The 12,127-nt window shown below is 40.1% G+C and overlaps 2 protein-coding genes across 2 annotated transcripts in view; one reads left to right on the top strand and one right to left on the bottom strand.

Annotated features, from left to right (window-relative positions):
• The window catches only part of DNAH7 (dynein axonemal heavy chain 7), a 287,995-nt gene that overhangs the window by 257,150 nt on the left and 18,718 nt on the right, over nt 1-12,127 (top strand). The window contains exons 53-54 of the mRNA XM_037913207.2: nt 2,139-2,231; nt 11,279-11,455. Coding sequence (XP_037769135.1) covers nt 2,139-2,231; nt 11,279-11,455 — 270 coding nt within the window. The remainder of the gene's footprint in view (nt 1-2,138; nt 2,232-11,278; nt 11,456-12,127) is intronic.
• LOC119567431 (baculoviral IAP repeat-containing protein 5.1-like) lies at nt 3,452-9,914 on the bottom strand. The gene is made up of 4 exons (XM_037913208.2): nt 9,665-9,914; nt 7,292-7,401; nt 5,786-5,903; nt 3,452-4,215 (listed from the first exon to the last, which is right to left on the bottom strand). The coding sequence occupies exons 1-4, from the start codon at nt 9,800-9,802 to the stop codon at nt 4,072-4,074; spliced, it is 510 nt and encodes a 169-aa protein (XP_037769136.2). The 5' UTR covers nt 9,803-9,914; the 3' UTR covers nt 3,452-4,071.

Here is a 12,127-nt window from a genome sequence, read left to right as displayed (position 1 = left end):
GAAGGACGACACCTCCATTTCTTCCATTTTTCTTGAGAAAGGGCTGACCTGGCTTAAGTCCCTGACTCCAGGAGAGGTTTCATGTCTGTGAATCCCAAGCTAAGATAGATTCCTAACACCCTTTAAGGCACGGGTGGGCAAGCTTTTTGGCCTGAGGGCCACATCAGCATGTGAAACTGTATGGAGGGCCTGGTAGGGAAGGCTCTGCCCCCCAAACAGCCTGGTCCCCGCCCCCTATCTGCCCCCTCCCACTTCCTGCCCCCTGACTGCCCCCCCCAGAACCTCTACCCTATCCAACCGCCCACTGCTCCCTGTCCCCTGACTGCCCCCTGAAACCCCCTACCCCTTATCCAAACCTCCAGCCCTGGCCCCCTTGCCATACTGCTTAGAGCAGCATGTCTGGGGGCCGGAGCCAGACACGCTGCTGCACTGCCCTGCATGAGTGCGCAGCCCCACCACCCAGAGCGCTGCCCGTGCGGCGGCGTCACTGCGGGGGGAGGCTGGGGGCTAGCCTCCCAGGCCAGGAGCTCAGGGGCCGGCAGGACGGTCCCGTGGGCCATAGTTTGCCCACCTCTGCTTTAAGGGGTAGGGATGGGGCTATGCACCCTCAGCATTTCCTCCTGGCTCACTTCAACATCTCAAATCCCTACTCAGTGTGCTGGCTTCTGTGAATCCCTTTTTTAATCACCTAACTCTCACCCTTTACTATATAGGGAGCATAGGCACCTAACTTAGGGTTGTGTATTCCACTAATCAACAGGGTCCTTAAAGTTAGGCACTGGACCCTTAGCATTGCAACACCTAAGTCCTTCTGAATCTAGCCCTTTGTTTCCCTACATTTTAAAAGTAAATTTGCTTTGTAAATCTTGGTTAGCGGTAAAGCAGCATGTACCTTAAATGATTCAAAAGGTGCATTTCCTATTACTATTTGAAACTTCATTGCTGGTATCCATTTGAAACTGTTTCTAATATTGCAATGTAGAATGCTGTGCAGCATACATTGGTCCAGCCAGATAGAAAAGACAGATGTGAAAACTAAAAGAAAGAGCCATGGATATTTAGAGTATTCTAAAGGATACATTTTCAAATGGGTATGGAGAAACTAACTGCACAACTCCCTCTGACATGCATTGTTCTATGTTCCTAAGCACTGCTATGAAAATTAGCTGAAGGTAGATAACCAGCTCTTGGTTACTTAAAACCATCTTCACAAAACCAAACCAACATTTAAGGAGGGCCTGGCACTTACTATTGACTTTGGAATATGCTAAAGACACAGGTAGTAAAATCAAGAGCTCTCAACATGGACCAAAAGACATCTTCTCAGGAGCTCAACGAGACAACTCTGAAAGCAGGATGGTTTTTTGTGTTGGTGGGGCTAATAGCTGTGAAGAGGCTACCAGGAAGTCATTATAATTAAGCCCACCTCTCTCTCCACCCTTATAAGGATTGTTTCTTTCAGCTGCAGCACTAATTTGGTAATGCTTTTAGGAGCTCACATATTATCCCTTGACAAACCATCCCCACACCCAAATAGGCTGGTACTATTGGCAATAACAGTACGGACACCTTAAGTAGTCATTAGATCATATCATAAGACTTTTGAAAAATGTCGGGTTGTTTTTGTTCACCTTTAGATCTTTGAGCTTTTAGAGTTTGTATTTTCTGTGTGGTCATGAGGGCGCAAAACTTTTTTAAAATATAAAAGCTGGCATTTGTGTGTGCTCACATCACTCCAAACACCGTGGGTTTAAGATAGATGTCCCATATCATAAGACATGATAAAATCATGAATTGGCAACATGGCCATACTTACACCCCAGTCTCGGCGTGAGGCATTGTTACACATTTATGTAGTGGGGGGAAATAAAAGGAAATTATAGTACTTTTAGAATTACTCCAAAGCAAGTAATGGAAGGAATTTTTTGTTGTCCCATTTCTTTTTAAATATTTCAGTCTACCTGTATCGGTTGCTGCATTGCGTGAAACACTGATTAGTACATATGTTGTAACAGTTATTCACCATTTTTTGCAGTCTCACCTGTATCAAGGATTCCTAAGAGTAAAGCAGTTAGATTAGTCTCACTCTAGCTTTATTTAATTACCACTCAAATTATAATCTGCATGTATGCTCGTAGGAACCCCACCATGAGGATTTCCCTGAAGAGTGGCAAAACAAAATGGGCCCCTTCCAGAGGATGCTTATGATTCGCTGCCTGAGGCCTGACAAAGTAAGTGTGGAAGTGCAAAGACTTGCTGTTGGACAGTACCACAGGTTTCACCTACTGCCCCTCCCTTAGAGTAAAATGGGGGGAAAGCCAGACAATTTCTTTCTCTGTTGCTCTCCACTAATTGTCTTTTTCTGTAATTTGAGGGAAATGGGGCTTAAAACCAAAGAATTGTCAGATGCTTATGTATTTCAAAGCTATGCAAGCATTCACTGATTACCTTAAAAGAAACAGATCATGGTTGTAGTTTGTGACAGAATGTAATCTGCATTTTTGTAAGTAGGTGTTTCCATTTATCAAGAAAGGAAGTAACTGGAAGTATTCCATTAGTCTTTCCATTTTGAAAGTGGAAAGCCAGCCAGTTGTTTGTCAAATTCCTCTGCAAGTTCAAATTGTTTAAGCATGAACAACTCCCTTTGTCTGCTAATTTTGAGTATGCATTAAAAAGATTGCACACTTGGAGCCTAGTATTGCTGTCATTGAAGTCAAAAACTTTTGTCTTCAATGGAAGCAGGATTGTACCCTTCAGCAATGTACATTTATATTACTTCACATTCTAATCATGCATGAGAATACACATATCACTACTGTTCAATATTTATTTAGTCCAGGGAATTACAAGGTTAGAAACCCTAAACCTCACTACTTCAACAAATACTTATAGACTAGTTTCTGTAAATTGCTGTCCAGGTGATCTTATGTAGTGTTAGCCAGGAAGAGAAACCCACCAAAAACCAGATTCCTGGTGTAGGCTGAAGTCCTGTGTAGTTGTCCACTTTGAATGGTGTGCATGACTTAGTTTACCCATATGTGGGAGAGAAAATAAGGAGAGGCTGCACAGAGGCATGCCCTGCTGGGACTGTACCATTAGACAGGAGTGCCTTGTTGTCCATCTCTGTATCTTCCATGGATATTGACCAGACACAACACCAGTAATCAGTTTCTACCCTTCATAAGTGTGAGCTATTGACAAGTATATAATAGCTAGTGTTGCCTTCTGCCTCCATGTCCTTTCATCTGAGTACAAGGCTTATATATCTACCAAGTGTAGATATACAAGATGTTGCATATTTCACTTACCACAGACCTAGAATTTAGAACATAAAATCAAGTTCTGTTATGAGAGAAATAGATAGTTTATGCAGTTTTTGTGCTTCAATAGAAGCTTGTCAATAGCTACTGAAAGTCACAGTTGTCACCTGGGTAATAAGTACACAATATTGTAAATTGTCACCAACAATAGTTCTTTTATTCAAGTCCTTCTGAAGGTTACGACAAGTATTGGGAACTGGCTGATAAGGTCACCTTCACAAGCTACATATTTACTCATAAGTGGCAGATACCATGGCTACTTGAAAGGCAGCAAAAAGCCCAGCAGTAAATCTGTTGAGTTGAACATTCCCAAAGCTTGGGTATGTCACAGGTCAGGTGCACACAATCAGCTGTAAATCTTTATTTAAGAATACAGATATTTGACCATCTAAAAACAGTACAGAAGTATTCTGCTTAACAAGTCAATGTACATTTTATTTTATAAACCAGTTTATTGGGAGATTTATTGGTCCACATCTGCCATAGTGATCAAATATACCTCAAAATATAATACCTGTAGTAAGTATGAACTATGTACTTCGTAAGTGTCTACAGAAATTAGTACTTTATTATTCAGACAACTGAATCTGTGATATCTATTCCAAGTACCAATAAGATCAATGTTTAGGATAGGCTACATGAAAATTAGACATGAACAAACCTTCCTGAAAGTCTGTGGATATTGCATTTTTTTTGCCCAGTGGGCTGCATTTGGGCGTCCCGGTGACTTCCTGAACTTTGTGCAGTAAAATCAGCAAGTTGAGGGAGACTCTGATAGCGGCATCTTTGACTCTGGAGTGTACTGATGTTTGCTGACAAAGTGATCAATGAGGCGTTTTCTGGTTGCATCAACTTCTTCTTCAAAGGACTTCATTGTGCTTCTGCCGGTTTTGCACTTTAAGTAAATCCAGAGTTTTCACTTACTGTTTGAAGTGTTAGACCTAGACCAGGGGTGGGCAAACTTTTTGGCCTGAGGGCTATATGGGGTTTCTGAAATTGTATGGAGGGCTATGCCTCCCCAAACAGCCAGGCATAGCCTGGCCCCCTATCTGACCCCCCCCCCCCGCCCCTCCGGGATCCTTGCCCCATCCAACCCCTTGTTTCCTGTCCCTTGATGGCCCCCCTGGGATCCCTGCCCCATCCACCTCCCCCCTGTCCTCCCGCCCCTCCTCTCATTCCTGACTCCCCCAGGACTCCTGCCCCCATTCAACTCCCCCATTCCCCAACCTCTGACTGCCCCAACCCCATCCATACCCCTGCCCCCTATCCAACCCTCCTCTCTCCCCTGCGCTCTCTGCCCCCTTACCACACTGCCTGGAGCACCAGTGGCTGGCGGTGCTACAGCCGCGCTGCCCAGAGCGCCAGGACAGGCAGCCATGCCACCGCGCAGCACAGAGCACCAGGACAGGCCATGGCTCTGCAGCTGCGCTGCCGGCAAGAGCTTGCATCCCTGCCGCCCAGAGCATCGCCCTGGCAGCACAGTGAGCTGAGGCTGCGGGGGAGGGGAGAACAGCAGGGGAGGAGCCGGGGGCTAGCCTCCTGGGCCAGGAGCTCAGGAGGGTCCCGCGGGCTGGATGAGGCCCATGGGCCGTAGTTTGCCCACCTCTGACACTCAAAAGCTACCCAGGAACTGGAATATAGAACTTTCATCAGTGATTGTTACTCTAATGGGGAACTAGCACAGCCTCTAATTAAGTCTCCCATTAGATTCACTAATAGTACCTATCTATCAAATGTCAATTTTTACCCTAAAGCAGTCCAGTTCCTGGGATCAGCTATCACTTTATGCACCTCAACAGCATGACAACTGCCACTCCAGTAACCCCAGGAGAAGGAAGGCTTCTCTAAGGTGTGATATTAATACCATTTTCCTTCGAATTCCAAAGAGATGATCTCTCAGTGATCAGGATAACTGCAGAACTTGTGAGAGGGGGGCTCCAATTTGTCTTCTGCAGTTTTATTGGAAAGCTGCTGGCACAACAACACTGAAGCAGGGGGAAGGTACAGTGCTTGACAAGAGTTATGCCTATGTTTAGGTGTGTCCTCTTTGAAGCCCTGTCAGTTCAAGATGACCGAGTAAGGTTAATACTCGGTGATGCTTCCAAGGGCCATTTTTATATTATACACAGAAGGGATAGTACTCTTTCTGCCACTTGAGTGTTAGATTAAACACGTTCAGGGGAGTGATGTTTTGTAAGGAGTTAGGCATAGAGGGTCAGATTTTTTAAAAATGTTTAGGCACTTAAGAAAAGAAAAAGGCACTTTGGAAAAAATCCCATTAAGTGCCTGACACTTTTTAAAAATCTGGCCTTGAGTTCCTAGACACTGCAGCCGTGGCAGGTTCCTTCAGGAGAGATTTCTGCCTTCTCTCCTATATGGTAACCACTCTCGGGGGCAAATTTTTATTCAGACAACATCCTCCGTTTAAGCCAAAGCCATTAAACAATATTTGCACGAGCACTTACAAGAAAAGTCCTGAGCCGGTCCATCTCCAGCATATAGTACTCCTCCATTGTCAGATCATCAAAGTTCTTAGTAAGGGATAAAAACCCACAGTTGCTAGGACGTTTGGAGTGCTCTACCCTGCAGCACAAACACAAGAGTTTCATTTTGGGAATAGTCAGTCTTCCACAGCATTTGAGAGGAGATGGAAGAGAGTGATACAATTCTCTAATATGAAAGATGTTCTGTAACTTCCACAGACTTGTTTTATGTTTTCTTTTGCCCCTAAATAGCAGCATTGATCAAACTTTTATTTATAAAGTGTCAAGAGAGTTGTGAAACTCCTCTTTTCTTCTAATAGCAGATGGAAGAGATGAAGTAAATTCTTTAAGATACATGTGGCAGAGACCCACAAGTTAGTGCACCTCCCAGCCATGTATATTCCCACCACACCAGAATATTCATTTCAACAAGAGGGAAAGCAAGCATCTTTTATGATCTGTATGAATGTTTCAGAATAGCTGGCAAACTTAACCCAAGACCTGGTACCTAGGCTTCAAAATTAAGCAGCCTAAAGCACTTCTTTTCATTTCTTCCATTCCCCCTCCATGCCCCACCCACCCACATTAGTTTTTAAAACCTTAAACCACAGAATATATAGACATAAACCAGTTTTCATGAGTTGAGGGAGATGTACACTCCAGTGGCCTAGTTAGAATATGGGCTATATTAAAACCAGGAGCTCTTTATTCAGATAAACCTGTGTTTATTCAGAATCAGCTGCTTATTTTATGACAGGCGAGTTTACTTATGTAAGCACTGCAGCGGCAATACAGCTAAAAGGTAAGAGCTATGTTTTTCTAGCTTCCAATGATACAGTTATATTTCAGTTGTAAGCCAGAAAGAATACAGCTAGAGTGTCAGATTTTATGTTTCAGAGTAGCAGCCGTGTTAGTCTGCATCTGCAAAAAGAAAAGGAGTACTTGGGGCACCTTAGAGACTAACAAATTTATTTGAGCATAAGCTTTCGTGAGCTACAGCTCACTTCATCGGATGCATTCAGTGGAAAATACAGTGGGGAGATTTTATATACACAGAGAACATGAAACAATGGGTGTTACCATAGACACTGTAATGAGAGTGATCAGGTAAGGTGAGATTTTATGTTGAGTTTGCAGTGCTGACAGAACTTTTTCAAGTTTTAAAATGCGGAAGAGTTTTATATTGAAACATTGAGAGGCAAAGAACCCTCAATAGCAGTATTTGTTACTTTTCAGGATATAGCTACACTGAATGCAAAGAAATAAATGTTTTCCATAGTAATGGAAAATTGAAGTCTGCTGGTCAAGTTTACATGACTGCTTTGATAACTAAACCAGAATACACACAGAACTCATAGGAGGGGAAATAATGCTCAAACTTATACATTAGGGGAGTAGTCCAGAGATAACGTGGAGGACTATTTCAAGAAATTTGAGTAGTTTCACAGTGTAAAGAGTGGGGAAGAATATAGGCAGACTACTGCTTACTGTGGATCATCATTTGGCTCCCAGCCCTCCAGCTCTATCAGGCAGAAGAAACACTTTGCCACATCAGGTTCATTTGCACTTGGACAGTGGATAAAGCCAGCCCTGGCCATCTGCAGAGGAGAATTAGTTGTGGTAGTACTTAAGGGCCCAACAAATTGGGCCCTTGTGTAATATACACTGTGCAAATATATAATGACAATAGTCCCTCCCCCAAAGATTTTACAGTCTAAAGTTTCAGTCCTGCAAGGCTCCACAAACATTGGGGTCTTCCAGCAAGGAGTAGCTGGTTTGATAAGGAACCTATGTTTAAAACTGATAACAAGAGGGTGTAACAGACAAGCTGTAGGGTGAGAAAAGAGGCTAAAGGCAATAAATATGTTTTTGCATGGAGTAGCTGTTTGCAGGTACCCATTTTTGAGATTACAGTAAGAGCTAGTTATTCACAATATATTGCCCAGGAACTAATCAAGGGCTAATTTTAGCCTGAACAGTAATACTAGAAGTAATAGTTTATCCAGAAATAAGCAAGACATAGTTTGCCATTGTATTAATGCATAAGTGCAAGAAAAACATTTGGCTGCTACAATATGCAAGGTTTTCTCTTAGAGAAAAAAAATTAAGGGAAATTGTCATCTCAAATATTTCAGGGTGGAATAGTCAGTGGTGAGGTCATAGTTTGTTGAACTAACCTGTCTTTTGCAAATATAATTTTGTCCAGGCAACCCCACAAAAGGAGAGAGTCACTCAAATATGAAGTTAGAACTCTGTAGTTCTCATTATAGTGAGCTTCCTAGTACAGAAAGTTTAGCAAGCGAGTTTCCAAAGTAATAGGTTATATCCCACTGTCAGGGTTTAGGTTAGTTATATTCCACCATTAGGTGTATTAGAGCCATGGCTAAATCAACTCTAAGGAGTTAAAAACTACAATTACTCATCTTTAGAAGGTTTCAGAGTAGCAGCCGAGTTAGTCTGTATTTGCAAAAAGAAAAGGAGTACTTGTGGCACCTTAGAGACTTAAATTTATTTGAGCATAAGCTTCCGTGAGTATACCTATATGTATTGTAGTTTCCACTTCCTTCACACCTGCTCAGATAACTCCAAGTATGCTTCATCTGAGGTGTAACCCTCAAGATATACAGCAGCTGTACCCAAGCATGACTCATAAGTGTCCGTTTCAAAGAATTACGGGCTATAATATTATTGTAGCATTTGTATTGTACTTCATATGTTCAAAGCACTGAATGGACATTAATTTTAAATGATTCACTTTTATAAGTGCTAGAGGCCCAATAATGAATTGTCTGATATTTATCCTTCCTGCTAGATAATGAGCACTAGATCTGTGTGGATTGCTCCCACCCCCAATTAATTTTTGCCCCCCAGACCAAAAAAAAAAAAAATGCAGTTTCAAATTTGAAATGAAACATTTTGATTCTTTCCCCAACTAAAATGGTTCTTTGAATTTGGGTCTTCCAATCCTGAAAAATGCATTTTGATTTTAAATTTGGCCAATTTAACACGCATACACATCACCACCACCAACCACCTAAAATGGTTGAATTGGGAGAAAAATACAACTCAAATTTCATTTTATATCAGCTCAAGTGTTATGGGTTATTTGAAATGAGTATTTTAGATTTGATTGAAAGCTATTTAAGAAGTTGTTTTAGTATGAGTTTAATAGTTTTTCAAATTTTTCTGTTTAGCCCCCACACCCAAAAATTCCACTATTCACCTAGCTCTAGTGGACACTTTCTCAGATGTCAAGCTAGTCAATAACGCTGAAAGTTACAGGTTTTTAATACATTAAAAACCAAAAACAATAAAACCCACCATTCCCATATTCTCATAGTTAATTTAGCTTGCTACAATGGAATCTAAATAGCAAGAGTTCTTCACTTAGGGAATTCTAGCATGTGCATAGGTAGCCATTGCTATAGCATGCAACTTTAGGTTCAGGAGTGAGGGAAACACTTTAGTCTGTACAGCATGAAATCAAGCATCAAATTAATCCAGAAGTTCTAGGAGAGATAGACCTCAATTTTTTTTTTTTTTTAAAATATAAACCCCTCTTCCTTATGCCTGTAAGCTTCCAAACAGACCTGGTACATAGCCACTCATCCTACTGCCTTCTCAGAGCAGCATGTGTAGGACATTAAAGTACCTATCTCTTCTTCCCTGACTTCTGTAGGCTTAATTGAGACTCTTAACTCTGCTTTAACTTGCACATGTGGTTTAAGAGCATTTTTAATTAACAAAGTCTACCAGGGAAGAGAATGAAGTATTTGGAAGTTTTAATGAAGTTTTATATAATCTGTTATTTTTGTCTTCTAGTTCCTATGTATAGATAAAATTAGACATGGTCAGACTTACATGCTCAGGGGTACATTTGCAATTCTCCATAAAAGGCCAATCTCTGAAGGTTTTTATGCGATTCTCATACTCATACATGTCTCTAAACTCAATCAAATGCTTACAGGCTAAACTTAGCTCTTTTAAAAAAGTCTCCATCTGAAAGAAAGAAAACAAACAAACCAAAAAAAAACCTTTTGTCTGATCCTTGCCCTAACCAATGTAATACTCCATGCTTTGCCTCTCCCTCTCAAATTTAAAGACACTTCACTCATTGGCTTCATAGCTCTCACCTGTAAATAATGAAGGTGCTTCAATTAAGTAAAGGCAGGTGAGTCTATGAGCAGCAGAATAAGAGAAGTGAGGTCACAATGAAATTTCTGTATCTGTCACATTCTTAGCACTCAAAGGTATATCTTTGTTAAATGTACAACTTAGTGTATAGTAGGTGCAAATGGACTGAACTAATACAGATATTTGGTGCTTATCTTTGTATTTTTTGATACTTTAATGATTAAATTTGTAACTTTAATATTGAGCTAATACAGACTCTTGCATTTAACAATCTAACTAGTAATCAAAAATGCTACAGAAATAGTATATAATGTGGCTCAATTAACACTGCTATTAAAACACTTAAACTTTTGCATTTCTTGACAGTTTCGCTTTCAGAGTTTAAACTTTAATACCGTAGTGCATTAGCAAAAGATTTTGCAGTTCTTTTTAAAACAACAAAAGAAAAACTTTTGCATTTCTTGACAGTTTCACTTTCAGAGTTTAAACTTTAACAGTGCATTAACAAAAGATTTTGCATTTCTTTTCAAGACAACAAAAGAAAAAATGTTCTAGCATATGTTTTAAACTGCATCACTCTAGAGATGTGCTGAGATTTGTATCTGTTGCACAATGGAGATGGGCAAATCAAAAGTGCCACAGGCAATTATGAAACTGAAATCTTAAGAAAATCTTTTTTACTGTGTATACTCAGAAGCAAATGTTTAAATGTATGTCATATTTGTTTTCAAATTAGCCCTAGTTTTGTGATTTGTATGTCTGTATCCACATTTAGTTTGTGTTTGTGCAAATCCTTACATACATGATTAATTTTACTACCATGACTAGTACCATTATTTTAATGGGACTACTCATGGTATTAACGTGAAGCACATCCATATGTGTTTGCAGGATCAGGATCTTTGCCTTTGCTTCTGTAAGGTTGCCATTGATTTCAGTGTAGGGGACTTCTGTGCAGAATAACATATAGGATTGGGGTTTAGGACTAGTGAAAGTGGCTTGACTGATTAGCCCTGGAAACTGGAATCCTCTCCATAGTACAGATAAAACATGAGCAGTAGCAATTCCAGCTTCCTACTCTGATCTACCAATCTGCCTAATAGTTGACCTCAAGAAATAAGATTGTTCATTGTTTGAAACGATTTATTCCTCCTCTTTCCTGAATCTTGCCACTTGAACCTTGATCCTGCCAAGACTTACACATTGAATTCAATGGGACTATTCCTGTGCATAATTTTACAAATAGGAGTAGCTTGTTTGACATTTATATTAAAATATTCAGAATGACAAATCTTGATGTTTAACACACATATTTCATACAGCACATATTTGCTTTTCTAGATTATCCCTATGGTGCAAGAATTTATCATTGACAATCTGGGCCGTCCATTTATTGAACCACCTCCATTTGATTTGTCAAAGGCATTTTCTGATAGCCACTGCTGTGCACCATTGATTTTTGTGCTGTCTCCTGGTGCAGACCCTATGGCTGCCCTTCTCAAGTTTGCTGATGACCAGGTATATTAGCATTTCTAAGCTTCGTTTTGATGACATTCTTGTGTATGTGAAGCAATACTTTTTAAACCCTAAATGTTGAAGTGTCGAGTAAGTTCATAGAGTATACTTTTGAACTCTTAAAAATGCATTAGATCTGATTCTGTGGTCCTTAGTCACACAAAGAACTAATGAACTTTGGTGAATATTTTGTATGAATGAAGGTTGTCCAACTGGGTCATTATTTGTAAGAAATTACGCATTCATTATTTACTGCATCTTCTTTCCCATTGTGATTTTAAGAACTGTTAAAATGATTAGTTTATGTAATCTCTACTAGAAACTGGGAAAAGAGAGTCAAAAATAGTGGTTTAAAGCTTTTGAAATTCTAATTAGTTCTTTTCCGAAAGCTGAAGTTAATTTTTGCAAATATGAATGTAAAAACCACTTTGTTACAAAACCTAATGTAGTAATAAAGAAGTTTTGTCCAATGGCCTTGGGTGGATTTGTACAAATATATTTTTATTTGATTTAGCCATTAGCAACATGACGTTACAAGAAAAAAGTTCTCATAAAAAACATCATATTGTAGTAATACCAGAAAATTGCCTTTTTCCAGTAAGATGAAAGACTTGTATTTCTTGGCAATTACTCTGTCAGAATTCTGTGCTATTGGGAGTGACTGGCATACTGTAA

Source organism: Chelonia mydas, chromosome 11 (genome assembly GCF_015237465.2).
Source record: "Chelonia mydas isolate rCheMyd1 chromosome 11, rCheMyd1.pri.v2, whole genome shotgun sequence".
In the NCBI taxonomy this organism is placed as follows: Eukaryota; Metazoa; Chordata; order Testudines; family Cheloniidae; genus Chelonia; species Chelonia mydas.
Note: the sequence above shows the minus strand (reverse complement) of the source record. Positions and strands in the feature narration are given on the sequence as shown.

Bases quoted from the DNA above. Each gene is read 5' to 3' on its own strand.
- LOC119567431 (XM_037913208.2), bottom strand. From the start codon at position 9,802: ATGGAGACTTTTTTAAAAGAGCTAAGTTTAGCCTGTAAGCATTTGATT. The intron at 7,402-9,664 runs GTAAGTCTGACC...TCTCCTCTGCAG, and splicing joins GCAAATGTACCCCTGAGCAT to ATGGCCAGGGCTGGCTTTAT. The intron at 4,216-5,785 runs GTAAGTGCTCGT...ATTTACTTAAAG, and splicing joins ACCGGCTCAGGACTTTTCTT to TGCAAAACCGGCAGAAGCAC.